This window comes from Quercus robur, chromosome 2 (assembly GCF_932294415.1).
Source record: "Quercus robur chromosome 2, dhQueRobu3.1, whole genome shotgun sequence".
Lineage (NCBI taxonomy): Eukaryota > Viridiplantae > Streptophyta > Magnoliopsida > Fagales > Fagaceae > Quercus > Quercus robur.
Genome location: NC_065535.1, coordinates 55,076,370 through 55,093,844, shown reverse-complemented (window position 1 = coordinate 55,093,844; position 17,475 = coordinate 55,076,370). Strand labels below are relative to the sequence as shown.

The 17,475-nt window shown below is 33.9% G+C and overlaps 1 protein-coding gene across 1 annotated transcript; it reads right to left on the bottom strand.

Moving 5' to 3' along the window:
- Window positions 1–4,597: 4,597 nt before the first annotated feature.
- Window positions 4,598–15,933, bottom strand: LOC126714055 (glutathione S-transferase DHAR3, chloroplastic). The gene is made up of 6 exons (XM_050414044.1): window positions 15,518–15,933; window positions 14,492–14,582; window positions 14,090–14,233; window positions 11,716–11,833; window positions 7,741–7,881; window positions 4,598–4,977 (listed from the first exon to the last, which is right to left on the bottom strand). Exons 1-6 carry the CDS (start codon window positions 15,741–15,743, stop codon window positions 4,891–4,893), a joined length of 807 nt encoding a protein of 268 aa, XP_050270001.1. The 5' UTR covers window positions 15,744–15,933; the 3' UTR covers window positions 4,598–4,890.
- Between the last annotated feature and the right edge of the window lie 1,542 nt (window positions 15,934–17,475).

Genomic DNA, 17,475 nt, shown 5'->3' with positions numbered 1-17,475 from the left:
TAGTTCTTTTTTTTTGGGCTTTTTTTTTTTTTTTTTTTTTTTTTTTTTTTTTTGCTTGAAAGTTGAACAGATAATTTTTTTTTTTTTTAATCTGAGGTGTTCCTAATTTAGCTTAAATATAAATTTTTTTTTTTTTAAGTAATTTTTTTCAGGTCAGGGTGTTCCTGGAACACCCTGACCTGTACGTGGCGCCGCCACTGCTTGTAAGGAATTTTTCTTTTTTTTCTTTTTGGTCTCAGAGACAAGGCAACTTCATTGCTAATAACATTGCTAGACATGTTAGTGAGTTTTTGGTGTGAATGGAGGATGTTCCTTCACATATTTTCTCTGTAATTTTGGCTGATGCAGCTGTTCTTTAAATAATATTACTGATTTTCTTTTAAAAGAAAAAAAAAATAATGCTAGATATAAAGTAATTAGATTGGATAACATAATATAGACATAATATACTCATTTTCTTTATTTTAAGGGAAATAGAGAGAAATTTATTAAAATAAATGGGGCAAGAGGAACGACAAAAGAACAAACGAGTAAAGAGCCCGTCAATCTAATTTTAGTTATTTATTTATGTGAAGTCTAATTTTAATAATTGACCTTTGCCTTTCACATTGTTTTGGAATGGAGCTGGGAGGGTAAGTAGTATAGTCGTTGAAAAAAAAAATAGAAAACATGTAAATATCAATAATAGAAACACAAACTCACCATAAAAATAATAATAATCATAAGAGAATGATCGAGAGGAAAGTTTTAAAGAATATACTCCATATATTCTCATGTTTGAAAAATTTAGGAAAATAAATTGAATGATTAAGAGGGAATATTTGTTTCATTACATTCTAAGCTCTACTTCAACATTCCCTCCCAACATGGTACCAACGACCATAAAATAAATCCGCTGGTATCATGAAAAACAGTTTCTTTAACATTCACATCCGTAAAAGATTACTGGCTTTTGAAATAAAAATAATGATAAAAGTCAAAGAAAACACAGCACAAACCTACTCATCGACCATTTTATGAATGATTATAACTTATCAAGTGTAAACTGATGTAGATAACCCAAAAAAAGAGTAAAAGTAAAACCAAAGTTTTAGAATCTAGACCAGATCGGCCTCTTCAGCTAGGAACTGGACTCAAAACTGGTACGGCAAAAACCAGTAAAACCAGCAGTTCAACCAGTAAAACTAAAAAGTGAACTCATTTTCGGTTCTTTGAACGTTTGGATTTTAAAACCATCTATAGAACTTTTACTTTAAAGGCAAGGATTGGGTCCAGTGCTTTATGCATTGGCCTATTAAATTGTAGCTAGACGCATAACAAGTGTTTGACATGTGTCTACATTCCAATAGGTCCATTGGATAGGAGCACTGGACCCAAGTTGATTTTGTTTACTTCAATACATTACATTACAATCTCCAATTAAATCGCAACCACGTGTTTTTTTTATGACATGGAACCTCACTAAGGCAAGGCCCTTTAGACTGACCCTTGGAGAGTAAATCACGGATACACAACCCCACCCACCAAAACTGTGTATCAAGTAATCTAGGGAAACTAGTGTGAATCTAGGATGTCTAAGTTTGCAGCTCATCCAAAGCCTCCCATTACTAGGCTGCACCTTGATAGGTATGTGTTTGAATTTAATTGGGAACTAAGAAATTGTACTTAAGTTTTGTCCCCAAAGAATCTATTTGCCAATGTTTTCATACCTCATGACATTAAAATTGTTTTAACCAAGTTTTTCACAATCATTAACATGATCTTTATGATTAATTCATAATAAAAGTGATGCCACTAGTGCCGGCTCAATGGGTGAGCCAAATAGGCAACTGCCTAAGGCCCCCAATGAAAAAAGACCCCTAAATTTTTACCAATAGAGATATTCTTGTACCAATAGAAGTATTAATTAAGCCCTAAATATTCACCAATAAAAAAAAAATGTTGTTTTTTATCAAAGAAAAACCAGTTAAAGAAAAATATTTTCATTGGATGGGTCAATCATTTAATCTCTCACACATAAATGTTAAAAGAACTCATTAATCTTACACTAGTAAATAAATTTATACTCAAATTCTATTTAGAAATATCAAATATATAACTTTATTAAAATTTTCATTCATAATTTTTTAGCATTTGGTTACTTCATTCAATAAATAGTGTTTATTTTAGTTATATAGTCATTAAATAATGCGATGGGTTTGTTTTAATTTGTAATTTTTTTCTAAAAAAATAGATTTTAAATTAAAAAAAAAAAACAAAAGTTAAATAAATATTCTATTAATATTTAAAGTATAAAAATAGACCTCACTTAAAGTTGTTACTTTAGGCCCCACAATACCTTGAGCCGACCCTAGATGCCACTAATAGTCCAAATGAAAATGATATTATTCTAATTGCAACAAGCCAATCATGTAAGCAGTACTTAAAAAAGTGGCAAGAAGTAATCGTCAAGATTTTCCAACTCGGACTATTCATTGAACCATAAAAGGGAGAGGTTCAAGGTTTTTGAGGTCGAACCGAGGTTAAACCAAGGTCGAACTGTGATGACATTATAATTAATTTAATAATTAATTAAAGCCTAAATATATATATTAAATTTATAAAACTAGCAAAATTGACTAATATATCTATACATGTGAGGAAAATTTAATGATTTTCAAGCATATATTTAATAATTAAATAAGAAAGTTAATAAAATAAAATAATAACCATGAAAGCACTAAAATTATGATTAATTTTTGAAGTAAAGTTGAATACCTTTGAAAGATTTTAATTATAATTTTTTTTATTCCTTGTAAGAGATGGATAATTTAATTAAGTAGAATAAAATTGTGTTAAGTTGTTTTTATTAAAATAAAATAAAAAATTTGCTAAGGGGTTGGACTGCACGGTTCTTGCCACCGGTTTGTGCGGTCCAACCCTGGTTTTAAGGGTTCACGGAATTAACAAAAGATCCGGTTATTTATGCTTAAAAAACCGGTTTTCATCCCGGTTCCTAGTTTTCACGGTCCGATCTCCTGGTCCGGTCTGGTTTTGAAAACCTTGGTAATCGTGTCCCTGTCATTATTCTTCACCTAGAACACGGGACAACAAGAACATTTGTAAATTTATTCTAACTCAACCACTTAGGATGCAACTTCAATTATTTTTGTGTTACGACAGGAGGAATCTGATGAACAACCATAATGTATTATGCTACTGAATGACAATTTTTTAATTTGTATGTACTCTAAGAGCATTAACACTGGAGAATGCAAATGTCAAATGTAAGGAGAATTTGGCATTTCAAACCCCAAAGTGCTCAGCATCAGGGAATGCAAAATCCAAGTATTGCAAATTTTTTTGCAATACTGCTACAGTGCAATTCTAAAGGTAGAATTGCACTGTAGCAGTATTGTAAAAAAAGAAAAAAAGTTAATCAACTTTCCCCGAAATTTCTCTCTCCTCTCTCTCATTATTTATGTTCTCTTCTCTCTCTTCCTTCTCTCTTTCTCATCTGCTCTCTCCTCTCTTCGGACCCAAACACCATCCACCTCCCAACATCAACATCACACATCACAGTGGTTCATTTTTTCTGGTGGGTTGCGATCCAGCTAGTTTTGTGGTTTTTTTTTTTTTTTTGGGCTGTGACCGGTGCTTAAAGGAAGTGGTGGGTATGGCTGAGGTGGGTTGTAGGTCACGGAGATCGAAGATTGGAGTGGGCTGAAGTGGGTTGTGGGTATGGCTGAAGTGAGTCACGGCATGGGTCACGGAGATCAGAGATCGGAGTGGGTTGTGGTATGGCTGAAGTGGGTCACAGAGATCGGTGTTGTCACGGCGAGATCAATGTTTTTGGGTTTCTATTGTAAGGTTGGGTTTCTGTTGGCGAGTCCAATGTTGCTAGGTTTCTGTTGTGATATTGGTTTTTTTTATTTATTTATTTATTTATTTTTTAATATGAGTTTTTTGTTCTGGTGGGATTTTGGTGGACAGTGGGCAATGGTGGTGTGGTGGGCATGGTGGAGGCACGGTGATAGAGGTTGAAGGAAGGTGGAGAAGAAAATTGGGAAAAAACAAAAGAGGAAATATATTTGGGCTTGCAAAATAAACAGAGTAACAAAGTAAAAAGAGTAAAGTTTAGAAGAACTCCTTTGTACATGTTGCCAGAATTAGTTAATCACAATGAGCACGAATTGTCGACGGATATTTGGGCTTGCTGAGTTGTGCTTGTAGTGAGAATATTTTTATATTATTTTTATTTTACTTTATATTATTTTAATGTGTAGTATAATAAAATAGAATTTTGGGATGTTGGGTGTGTTATAAAATGGTATGGTATAATTGATAAAGTAGCTTTTTAAAATGGTAAAATAAGATAGAGTAGCATTTCCTGATGCTAATGCTCTAACTTGACAGCTCCCGAAAACTAGGATTTCAGAAGCCCAACTAGCTAATAACCTTTTTAACATTTTTTGTGTCCCTCCCTCCCCTCATGGTTATGTTTGTAGTGCCACTGACACGACTGCATGAAGTCACTTCCTCATGTGCCCCTCGAGCTGAAATTTCCATGATCTGTCCTCTTTATGCCTTTCCCCACATGGTAATGAGATTGGTTGAATAAGAGTAACAAATTGATTTTTCATGGATACTATGTAATAAATGAAAAAGCGAGGCCCTTTTCTGGGGAATGCACAGTTTTTTGACTTTACAAGGCTTGAAATGCTCTTTCATATATATGATCTATGGTCACAATATTACAATCTCCATATTTTGGCAAATATAAATGAAAGGTTGAATCGATCTAATGGTCAATAAAAAAGTGTTTCACTTGCAATCAAGGCTACAATAATTTATACTTGTGAAGGTTTTGAGTATAGACCTGTAGAGTCCCATACAGCAGCTGCAGACAATCTAACCCAAGACTTTTGGACGCCAACCTGCAATTACATCTTCAGGCTGTGCACGTGTTTTAATAAATGAATCCCTTAAGAAAATGGCCTGTATGTCAGGAACTCCGCATTATTAGGAATAAAGAACTTGTCTACAAACTAAATAAGAAAATATTACTTGCACTTCTATACTATCTAGAGCTACACACTTTCTCAAAAACCAACAATTAGAGATCATAAGACTGTAGTTACACCGAAAAAAATTATGGATTTAAAAGAAACTAGCTATTCAGGTGAGTTGAAGTAAAAAAACTGCCACATATGGAAGTCAAGAAAGCAACAGGGTTACAGGGTGAGGATTTAAAACATGCATTTGCCAAAATGACTGATGGATCTAAAGATCAACGCATCTTGTAATTTTGATATAATATCAGTGACCGTATTTAATTGAGCAGCATTTGAAAAGGTGCTGATATATATATATATATATATATATATATATATATATTTTTTTTTTTTTGTTAAACTCTGAAAATATACATTCACACACATGGTCACAAATACAGGAAAAAGGGTGGACAGGTAAAACATACGACAAGTTTGGGTTTAGCCTTAGGTTGACCTAGTCCTTCAATAAGGTTTAAGAAGTTAAAGAATGGCAGATGATAAGTTATATATATAAAAGTGTCTATTAAACTTAATAAAGATGTACTCAGATTAACAAAAATATGACATTTTTTATCCATCTCTGATAAATTAACATGGAGGTACAAGTTACATAGAATAATATATATATATATATATATATATATATATATATATAAGCCAAATATCCCTAATAAAAATTGTAGCCTACACACTTTTAGGGAGTGAAAATCATCGTCAAATATAAACTAAAATTCTCAACAATCTCCCTTTCAATATAGACAACCAAAAAAATTTAAAAAAAAAAAAAAAAACTTGTCCTTGGAGATTCTTAGGACAATTTCAGCCGTAAAATTAAAAAGTACATTTCTTTCTGAATTGTCAACATCTTTTCTTTTAAAAAATGTATCAACAGTTCTTCATTTGGGTATTAACTAAAATTTGGAAGTTAAATCACAATTAGGATAAAATAAAAACCATCCTAATTCATGGTAATATTAGTTAAATATATTAATATTAAATTTAATGAAAGTTGGGTTCAAGTGACACTTGGTATACCTTTTTCCTATGTATTTTGACAAATACACTGTTGGATTACATTTCTCCCCATACATTCCATGCTTGCAAAATTTCATGACAATTAGAGATCAATAAATATCTTTTCTATAGAAATTTTAACATATCATGTTTTTTATATTTTAAATTTATATATAAAGCATGGGTTTATAGATTGTATAGTAAATAATATTTGATTAATATGAAATTTGGCGTGTGTTAAGAATAATGAGAATGTGCACTTTAGTGGTGGAATTTTTAAATTACTAGGTCAACCATAAGTTATTGAGTGGTGTAATATTAATAAAGAGTTTCAATAGGGATAACTTGATCTAGTCCCTTTAGTAAATCATGAATTTAACTTAATATATTAAAGTAATAGCATTATTTTAAATGAAATCAAATATGAATGAGAATTAATTCTATATTTTTTGTCTCAAACAAAAGAAATCCATTGAAGAATCAGTGATAGAGAGATTGGAAAAAAGTTGGGGAAAATGAATAAGAGCAATAAGGAAAATTTTTACAAATTCTTGCTATGCCTTGATATGAGACTATGGTACAGTGGTGTGAATGATACTATGGGACCATTACCAAGAACAAGCTGATCAAAATTTTCTCCAAATGATCAGCTAAAAAGTATTAGCAATTTGTGGCCAAGAGCCTCATAGCACAAATGGCACCTCCTACCCTCCTACTGTTTTCAACGGAGACATCCAGGGTTCAAAGCCACCCCCCCCCCCCAAAAAAAAAATTATTGATGTATCCAAAAAAAATATTATCAATTCATGGCAATACACCATCTAACCTAGAAAATTCTACTGCCACATTAGTTAATGTTTAAAGTGATGAAGCACTCCTTGCACCAAAGCCATCACTTTAAATCTTGAAATAAACAAATTCTAAGCTTTAGGGATTTGTCACCTAGCAATTCTATAATGGTTGTCAGCACCTCCTACTCTAAAATGAAATCTTTAATCGTCCAAGTATTTAGGCTAAATAATATCAACAACCATCCATCCTACAAGGGCTACAGTTAGTATTCTATGAGATGGGGAAGGGGGACAGGGGGATGGACAGAACCAAAGGAAGAAGGAGAACGAATAAATGAGATAGTTTTTCAATTGTAATTATTTGCATGTAGTCCTTAGCAAAGATTGATCAGAAATTTGATAGCTACCATTATGGAGATCTTAATTTCAACTTTAGTCCAATTTATTTAAGCACATTATGAAACAGTTTCCAGCCTATTCACACCCCCTGAGCTCCCTCCTCCCCACCTCCCCCACCCCCCAACTCCTCAAACTAAAAAAGAAAAGAAAAAGATTAAAAGAATAAGGTCAATGACATTAAAAGGAATTAAATAACTAGAGGATTTTAATGAACATTATTCGCCTGCACTTGCCATAGAGGTTGGCAAATTCAAAGAGCATGCACTCGCCATGGAAAAAAAAAAGAGTTTCCTACTCACCAACGCATTCAAGGTCTCATTTATAAACTAAAAAAATTGTTAGCGGCCTCTGTAGATTAGTTGTATTTATACTTAGAATGGTGCAGGACTTCAGGTCCAAGGTTCAAGCCATTAGAGGTGTTGGAAATTGTGAAAAACCAATGAAATGTGATCACTAGACATAGATAATAAAATCTAAAATTTTGCTTGTATTGCACATACCTTCATATAAGACTTCACATGGGGAAGAGAATCAGGAACTGACCATTTCTTGTAATGTCCCAAAGCAATCTCTAGATGATACAGCTTGGGTGCAAGTGACAAATCTACAGCAGAAACCTCTTTCCCATTGACATAAGGACCCTTCAAGGAAAAAACTCAATCACAATAAAGTCAGGAGAAATCATTTATTAATTAATTTTTCTTTATGTATATGTCACCAAAACAAGTGATCAAATTTCACAATAGAGATATTGCACCAAAGGCATTTTCCTACACAGGAACGGTGTGTTTCGCAGAGTAAACTTTTTCTGCTGGTTAAACTTTGCAGACATGTTGGAATGTGCCAAACTTATGTTTTGATAGGTAAATAATTCATTTTATTAAGAATTCAAAGAAAGCAGTATTCCTCTGTACACAAGTAATGTACTAGGAAAACCACAAGACTTATCAGAAATTACATAAATCTAGAAATTCTTCCAAGGAGGAAAAAGAGTTTCCACCTAATGAAGCCATCCAATCACACATAGATAGTAATAATAACAATTTTAGCTCCAAAAACAAATGCTCAATCCCCTAGAAAATAAGCCAGTTTTTGTTCCTGCCAAAGAGCCCACATGACACATAAGGAAATAGCCCCCCATAGATCAGGAGCACAATGTAGACCAAAACCCCCTTTCCAACACGCCAGCAAATCCACTACCCTTCTTGGCATAGCCCAATGAAGGCCAAACATACAAAACACCAAAGACCATAGATTGTGCACATAAGCACAATGACGAAGCAAATGGTTAGGGTCTGTAGTCTCTACACTGTTCATGCAGGGACCATGACCTTCCAAATGCTTTTCCAGGGAAAGCTTTGCAAACTGCCAGGAGTAATAGCCTGAAAAGATGACCTGACAGTAAAAATACCACTTCTAACGGGGATCCAACATCTTTATTCAACACAAGCTGAGATTTTGACTAATGAAAATTTTGGAGGCATTAATATCCATGAAAGTGAAACATATCAATTAGGAGTCCTATTTGTATTTCATAAAAATTGAAAAAGTCCAGTCCATTTTCTAGTACGTGTAGAATCAATTTCATACTTTCAGTGATGCAGAATTCAAAAGACTTTCAATGGGGAAAACATGAAGAAACCAAAATTACCAAAAATTGGACTTGTCAAAGCCGAGGCAATCTAGAAGCTCTCTACAACTAGTTACAGTAAGGTTATGTTTGGTAACTGTTGTTTTTTTTTTTTTTTTTAGTCCAAAAAAATTGTTTGTAACCCAAAACAAGTAGAATACAATTTTTTTTCAATCTCAGAATACAAAGGAAATTGAAAACAAGTGTTTACCTGTTTTCAAAATTAAAATTCTGAGAGACACCACAATTAAAGCCCACACCTGAGTTCAAATCTCTTTCTCTCTCTCTCTGATGAGGGATTACAAGCTTAAGGAGTCTTTGCCTAAAACTATTTCATTAACAAAAAACTATTCATATATTATTTTCTTAAGCCACTTGAATTTCAAAAGGAAGGAAGCATATTATTATTCCATGAATACTTTGGTCTGGTCACATACAACCATGGGTGGAGAGACCTTGGAAGCCTTTCTATTCATGTCCTTCACACCATCTATGAAGCAATCCTTTATAAATCAAGCTTAAATTCGCCTAGAATGTCTTGAAGCATAAACAGACCCTGAATGTTGAGTCAACATGGATGATTAGTTTGGTTTATGAGTTCAGGGTACAAGCTGGATGCTTTTGACTTTGAGAGATGCAAATGCAATGGCCAATAGATTGAGAGGTAAGGGAGATGTGGGAGTATGAAAGATGCACGCCAAGTATTTGATAGAATGTATGAACGGAGTATGAGTTTATAGAAAATTGTTTATTTTTTCAACTAACTAATCTTATTTCTAACTTTGAAAACACAAGAAAACCCGTTTCTGTTTTCATTCTTAAAAACAAGTTTTTAAAAATAAAAAACAGAAACTGTTACCAGCCCTGACCTAATTTGTCTGTCTAAAATAAGAAACTGCAGGTTTTTAGCCATCAGGGAGAAAATTTTAGTAATTTTGTCAAGATTATTATGTCCTAGCAGCTTCTTTTCTGGCCTTAAGCTTTTATTTGGTGAGCCTTGTTTCAAATATATCAGGTCTTGATTGATCCAACCCTTAGCCTGGCTTGCCTACCAAGTTTGCTTGGCCACCAAATTTAGTTGTTCATCAAGCTCATCTTCTAAAAGTATGATGTGCTAAGCATATTTATGGAGATGAATGAAGAATGCAGAAAAACCAGCGGCTTTGCTTAGGAAACTAGTATGATGCATGGTTTGTCGCATTCATGCACTTTCAATTTGCTGTATATAAACTCTCAAACAGTTTTCCAGCAATCATAATTCTTTCACCATCATGGATAACAAACGACGCCAGGTCATTTAACTCTTCAAACTCTTATCTCTTTAAAGTTGGTTGGAGAGACAACTGAACCCCAGTGAGTTGTTTATTCAAATTCTCATCACCTCTTTCTTCTTCTCCATTCTTTTCATTCCCTCCTATTTAGTGATTTACTAATACCTAATCAGTGTTTTGAAATCTTGCGCTCTGGTATATGACTGACCTTGTGTGTTTGTTAGGAGGAAAAGTGGGATGATGGAAGAGGGTGGAAGAAAAATGGAAGACTGATTGCCATTTTCGCTTGTTTGGTAGAGTAGAAAATGTAAGGAAGGAGAAGGGGAGAGATGAGCAATAATGCCATGCGTCAGTAAATTTGACATCTTTACCCTTGTAGTTTATTAAAAATAAAACACAAGGACATATAGGAATTTAATGCTAAATGTTTTTTCATCTCTTCACTTTTCCATTCCTCAATTGAAACACCTATAATATTCTTTCTTCTATTTTAGAATTTAAAAATTATCAAAAACTAAAAGATATCAGGAAAAAAAATGATTGTGGTGATTTTGACAGACTTTTGGAAAACAACTGAATTTCCTTATAAATCTTGATGACTAGATAATATGTTGCTCACAAAATCAAAACTAAGCATCACCTCAGAGTCATTTCTATGGAAAATTATTTGGAGATCTAAAATCCCTCCTAGAGTTTCTTTCTTCTCTTGGACAGCTGTGCTAGGGAAGATTCTGTCAACAGATAATTTACGGAAAAGAGATATTATTGTTATGGATTGGTTTTTTTATGTACAAACAGAGTGGGGAAAATGTGGATTATCTGCTTCTACATTGCCCAATAGCATTTGAGATGTGGTCCATGGTGTTTTGTCTGTTTGGTATTCATTGGGTTTTGCCTAGTCAGGTAAAGGTTTTGTTAGCATCTTGGCAGGGCAGTTTTGGCGGGCACTGTAATGTCACAATTTGGAGGCTTGTGCCTCATTGCTTGATGTGGTGTATTTGGCAGGAGAGGAATGCCCAAAGTTTTGAGGGTTGTGAACGGTCTACCTTGGAGTTCAAATCTTTTTTCTTTTATACATTGTTGGATTGGGCTAGAGCATTACAACTATTCTACTGTTATTCTGTTCTAGATTTGTTGGAGCAATGTAATTTGAGATGTTGAGGTTGTTTCTTTCTTTGTATACCCCCTGTATACTTGGAAGTCTTTTTTTAAAAAAAAAAAGCTTGTTATAATTAAAATAAAAAAAAAAAGGAAAAAAAAAAAAAAAAGAATCAAAATTAAAGCAACCATACTGACACATTTGAATAGCCTCGTTTTGGTCTTTGATGAGCACTCTGTGTGCCATAAGCATCAAGGATTGTACAAAAGATTTAGGGTAAAACATCCCTTGTAATCTCTTTTCCTTTTTCAACTAAGGCACGTATGATGGACAATCAAATTCTGGAATATGGAAGCCAATATGAATTTAACAAAACAATTATTTTCATAAAATTGATTGATAATCTTTTATCCAAACCAACAAGGAACCACGGATAGACAGACAGAAAGGGAAAAAATAAGCATAGAGAACTCACATTGTCTTTGATATGATTGTTAAAAGAACTTAGCTCACTGATTAATGCTTTCTCTGTTCCGTCACTTGGGTCTTTGCTCTTGAGGAAACCAATAAATGTGGAGAAGATCTTTGATCCACTACAAGAGAGCAGTTAAAACAGCTATTGTTAGTAACTTAGTTCCTCAGTTTGTAACTCCAATCAATTTGGAAACACAAGAAGACATAAAACTTAAAACCATAGCATAGACATCTAACAACTAACAACCATGGGTCGATTTTCTGAAGTCACTCTCTCACACACACGTACACATGCACGCATGGGTGTTAACTTACAACCAAAAAATAAATGTGGGACTCTTATTGAATATAACATGGAGTAAACAGTGACTATCACCAAACATCACAAAAAAGAAAAAAGAAAAAAAAAAAGAAAAAGGAAGACATTGGATGCTCCTATTTCCAATGGTTATGACATTTTATTTTTATTTTTTGATAAGTGGTAATGACATTTTATTATATTGAAAAATAAATCTTGCATTTACTATATACTAAAGTTAAGATTGAGAGAACTGCAAACTCCAAATATGCATTATGACCAAAGTTGATCCAAAAGGCAAGAAGGTATTAAGTAAGAGTGCAAGTAATGACACCCAGAACCAAAAAAGAAAAGAAGCTCAAAGTGTGAAACATAAATCAAACTACAGAAAAAGAGTTAACATCACAATCTCATTTGGTTCTAGTGTTCAAGGAGAAGATAGTTGTATGTGAATACCAAGATGCAGGAAAGTAGCATATGTTACTTGGAACTGCTAGAGACCCAAAATACCCACATCTAAGAGACAGGACATGTATATTGCATAGATATGGGTATCTGCTAATGGATAGTGTCTAGTGATTAATTGCACAAGTCTATTGGAAAGGATGAACAAAAAATAGTTATAAATGGAATGTGGATTCTTTTTCATGACTTAAACTGGTGGTGAAGGCATTATTTAAGATTATTTAAAAAGAAGAAGAAGAAGAAGATCAAGGCAAGACATAAATTAGAGAAAATTACCAGAATATAATATGATGAGTTGCATTTGATGAAACTGATGTTATTATTTTTTGAAGATCTTAGCCTTATATACATGGAATTTTGTAGTAGATCCATTCATAATAGAGTGTCTAAATTTTATGTTGGCCATCAACTGACCACAACCCTCCTTTTTCCAGGCTTGGGATCAACCGAGAACAAAATATGAAACTAAACACAGACACAGGCAGAGTTGTTCTTGTTATATGAATGGAATTTGGCATCCTCTAAGTTAACTAGCTCAAACTTTCAAGAGTTGCTGGATACCACAACTACCCCTGTGCTAGGATTGCACCCCATTTGCACCTTCTTTTTTTTAATGAAAATATTACTTATAAAAAAAAACATATCAACACAAAAAACTGTCATTATCAAATACTAGAAAACGAGTCAATATAAATTCAAAATTGTAAATAGCAGATTTGTGGTGGAGTTCCAGGGTTAATAAAAAAATGAAAGCAAAACAAAGTGTCTGTGGGAGGAGAAAGTGTGAAGAATTGTGTGTGTCTAGGTGGGTGGGGAGTTGAAGAAGAGACAAATAAGCATGGAGAAAATGGAATACCAAAGCTCCACCCACAAGGTTTCATAGTTTCAAAAGACCAATGGAAACCTTCCTGAATCAAGGACCTTATGAAGCCTCTACAGTTCATAAACAGTACCACAAACTTCCCCTCCATAAGTTTTCCTTTAAATCCAGTGTTAAAACAAAGTTCAGTGATGTTTTATTTTAAAATGATATTTTCTGACACCCTAGCTGCTAATGATACAGCGTCAACTCACCCTTGAGCACCAAATCCTAAAACCATCCACATTGTAGTTGGGACCTCTTCAACTTCATTCAGATGTTCACAGATGATTAGAAGTGTTAGATTTCTTTAGCAATGAAGCATTCTTGTTGGTGTCCAATGTTTCCCTATGTCCACCTAACTGCAGTAATTTTTTATGCAAGGAGTTGGGCATATTTTACATATAAAAGCAATTGAAAATATTTATTGATATTCGTCCACAAAAGGGAGAGAGAGAGAACAAAAAAAAGACCAATAATCTACAGTAAAAAATGTTTGCATTTTCCACAGCTACTATAGCATGTCCATTTCACTGCTACAACCACCCCTATAGTAATCTAAGCCAAAAGAAAATCTGACTATCAGACTTTCTAATATTTACTTTTTGGTGCTAGGAAATTAAACACATGCATGATGACATTGCCATTATGCACTATGAATGTGATCTAAAGCATTCAAGCTTTTAGTATTTTCTAGTGCTGAGCATGTACAACCACATGGTTAATGCATAAACCACTGCATATAAACCATACACTGAAGCCTTCTCAGGTGGGGTTCCCAATGGTGGATCAGGATACTTTTCTTCTAGTGCTTGTGCAATAACATCTGAATCTGATATCCACTTCTCATTGAGTTTAATCACAGGAACTTTACCTCCAGGGTTGAGTTTTAAGAACCTAGTTAACAAAAGATACGGGTTAAGAAAGAGTTGTAATAGATAAAGACAGAAAACAGAACAAAAGCCTAGAGTATTTAATATAACAATACTAGGATATGGAGTTTACTTATAGAAATAAAAAATAAATAATGATACTAGGATATGTACTAATGTGTGCATTGAGTGTGTGCACACACGGGCGGACCCACAACTGGGTTTTATCCACAATCTGATAAAGAGGAGATACTCATTGAAAGATAAGAAATCGGATCATTACCAATCTGGCTTGTGGGCCAAATCTACCAACTTTAAGTCATAAGGGAGATGCTTTTCCTCCAGAGTCAGTAATACCCTCTGGCAAAAGGGACCTGTGAAGACAAACATAGAAATATCAAGAAATAACTTCCTATGCAAGCAAGACCAAAAACTATACCCCTTAAGAGTAGCACAAAACTAAGAAGCATGACACGGCAGTTCTTGGAAAATTAGGACCATACAACAGGCGTATTTTAGGTTTCAAAAGAAATAACAACTATCAAAATCTTTAAAAGCTATAAAAAATCAAAGCAATCTTTTTTGTTTAAATAAAAAACATTTGTTTTCCACCCAAGTCCCACCACATTGGGGGGATTTTGGAGCGTCAGCTCTTCTTAGGCACAAAATATTACAAATATTATACCCAAATAATATTATAACTTGTTTCATTATAAGAGCATTCGCATCAATTCAAGTAAAAAATTCTGTTTATTTTAACATAAGAACCTACTTTTTCTATTTTACATACTCACTCTTTAAAACACCTCACATTAGATTATTTATTTTACACTGCATTACATTAAAATATCAATTTTTCTTGATTTTTTTAATTGTTTCTCTTCCTTCACAAACAATAACGGTTATCAAACCTCTTTCTTCATCAGCATATGTAAAGAAAAAAATAAATGCAAAGTGAATAGTGTTGTAAATTTTCATAGTAACCGTAGCAACTTTGCAAATTTTTAGTGAGTGATTTTGGGTGTTGAATGTGTAAAGACAACTTTTTTCTGTTTTGCATTGTCTGATGCAAGTGCTCTAATATGCCATTTTGAACGCCAATAGTCTGCGCATGCATTGGTCCATAAAAATAAATCCCATAACCATGCTTACCATGTTCTACCACTGTACTTGTACATTTTCCAAACAATAAAAGGGAAACCCAGTGACAGTGTAGAAATAATGCTTGATATTTGTTTTTCTTTGAGGCATTTTATCAGTAACCAAAGGGACAAAACAAGAAGAGAGAAGAAGAAGAGCAGTTACTTACAGTCGCCGGGCTTGTTGGGGGCAGTGGTTGAAGATTTGACGCAGACTTCAAGTGGGGTCGAAGAAGTGGTGGACATTGACACTGTGAGAGCTCTTCGGGTCCCGTAGCGACTGAAATGGTTGGAGGAAGCGACGCAGTTTCGGGGGAGCTTGAGATTGAAGAAACCCAACTGTCTGACGCTGGAAGATAGCGCAAATGCTGTGGGTTGGATTTTCAAGGTCGACATTGCTATTTTAGTTTTGGTTTTGGTTTTTGAGAGAAACTGTGTGTTTGTGACTGTTAGAGAGTTTTGAAAGAGCTTTGGGGATATATTTCTTTGCTTGTAGTGTATGTGCTCTGCTTGGCTGGCTGTGTCCAAAAGTGAACCGATATGATATGATATGAGGTTCTGTTTTTGTGACGAAAGAATCGGATTGGAAGACGCTGGATTTTGCCGTACAATGTTCTTTACCATAATGCAACATCCCTCTTATGTTACACGTGGAAGGGATGGTTTAGCTTTAGATATTCAAAATAATATTAAATTCATCCATTTTTAAAAGTTAAATCATAGGTTTAGTAATTTAATATTTGACACATCAAAAAATTATTTTATTAAATTTGACACACCATTTTACAACTCACTACATCAAATCTTTTATTTTTCACATCTAATTTTTTTTTTTCATCTCTCTTTCGCTCCTCTCTCATATTCCACAACACTCAACCCCCCCCCCCCCCCTCCCTAAAACCCTCCATTATCCAACCACCACCACAACACCACAAGCCTTTACAAAACCCAAATCAAATCAAAAATTCATTGCAAAACATAACTCAAAAACCAAAAACCCCCTCACTTAAATTTGAAGGAACCCCCCCCCCCCCCCCCAAAAAAAAATGAAAAACCCAAACCACCAAAACTAAGTAGAGAGAGAGAGAGAGAGAGAGAGAGAGAGAGAGAGAGAGAGAGATCTGAAGTGTAGAGATCTGGAAAAGTGGAGAGGCCAACGACGTGATTGAAAGTAAGAATGAGAGAGGAAGAGAGAGAAGCTAGTCAAGAAACTAGTGAGTGGAGAGTGAAAAGTAAATTAAAAAAATAATAATAATGGCATTTTTGTCCGTATAGTGCCAATAGTAGAATTGTACTGTAACAAATACCAAATTTATTTAGCATTTGGAACATCTAATGTTGGTGGGTTTTTGATATTTGGTGTGTTAAATGCTAAAATTTTAGCATTTACCATACCTAATGCTAATGTTATAAGAGCGCTATTAAGCACACATTGATATTGTATAAGAAATAAGTACACACCAATGTATATGGTGTATGTGTGTCATGTGATCGGAAATCGTGGGTCAAAATACGATTTCAGTTAAATTATAAAATCGTGTTTTAAACACATGATTTTCAAGTATTGTGTACTGTGTGTGCTATGCATGTGTTCAATGTTTATTTTATATGCTGAAGAGAATGTGATGGAATTAATTATACAAAAAAGAAATGTGAATGCCCTATGAGGACAAGGATAAGGCAAAGGCTTGATAAGTGGCATAGGATTTGCATATCTTTCTTATTACTGTTTTCTGTTTACGCAACCAGTTTCTATATAGGAGCTCAACTTATTGAGGATGGAAAAACATCATTCTCAAATATTTTTCGGCTAAATATTCTTCCCATGTTTATCAAAGTTTTTTTTTATAAGAAATTTGGCAACTTCTAGAGTGGTAAAATTCACTCACATAACATTAATTTTGACAACTAGAAATTCTCAATCAAATTCCTTTGCTCTTAATTCTAGCAAATCCAAGACAATTGCTGCTCTCATATTTACAATATTACAGTAGAAGTCAAAGATAGACCAAGTGAAGAGTCTGGCATAAAATTGGATGATGTAAAGGGTGAAATTGAGCTTCATCATGTAAGCTTTAAGTATCTGACCAGATATTCAATTCATTATGGCAAGGTAAAGTGTAATGAC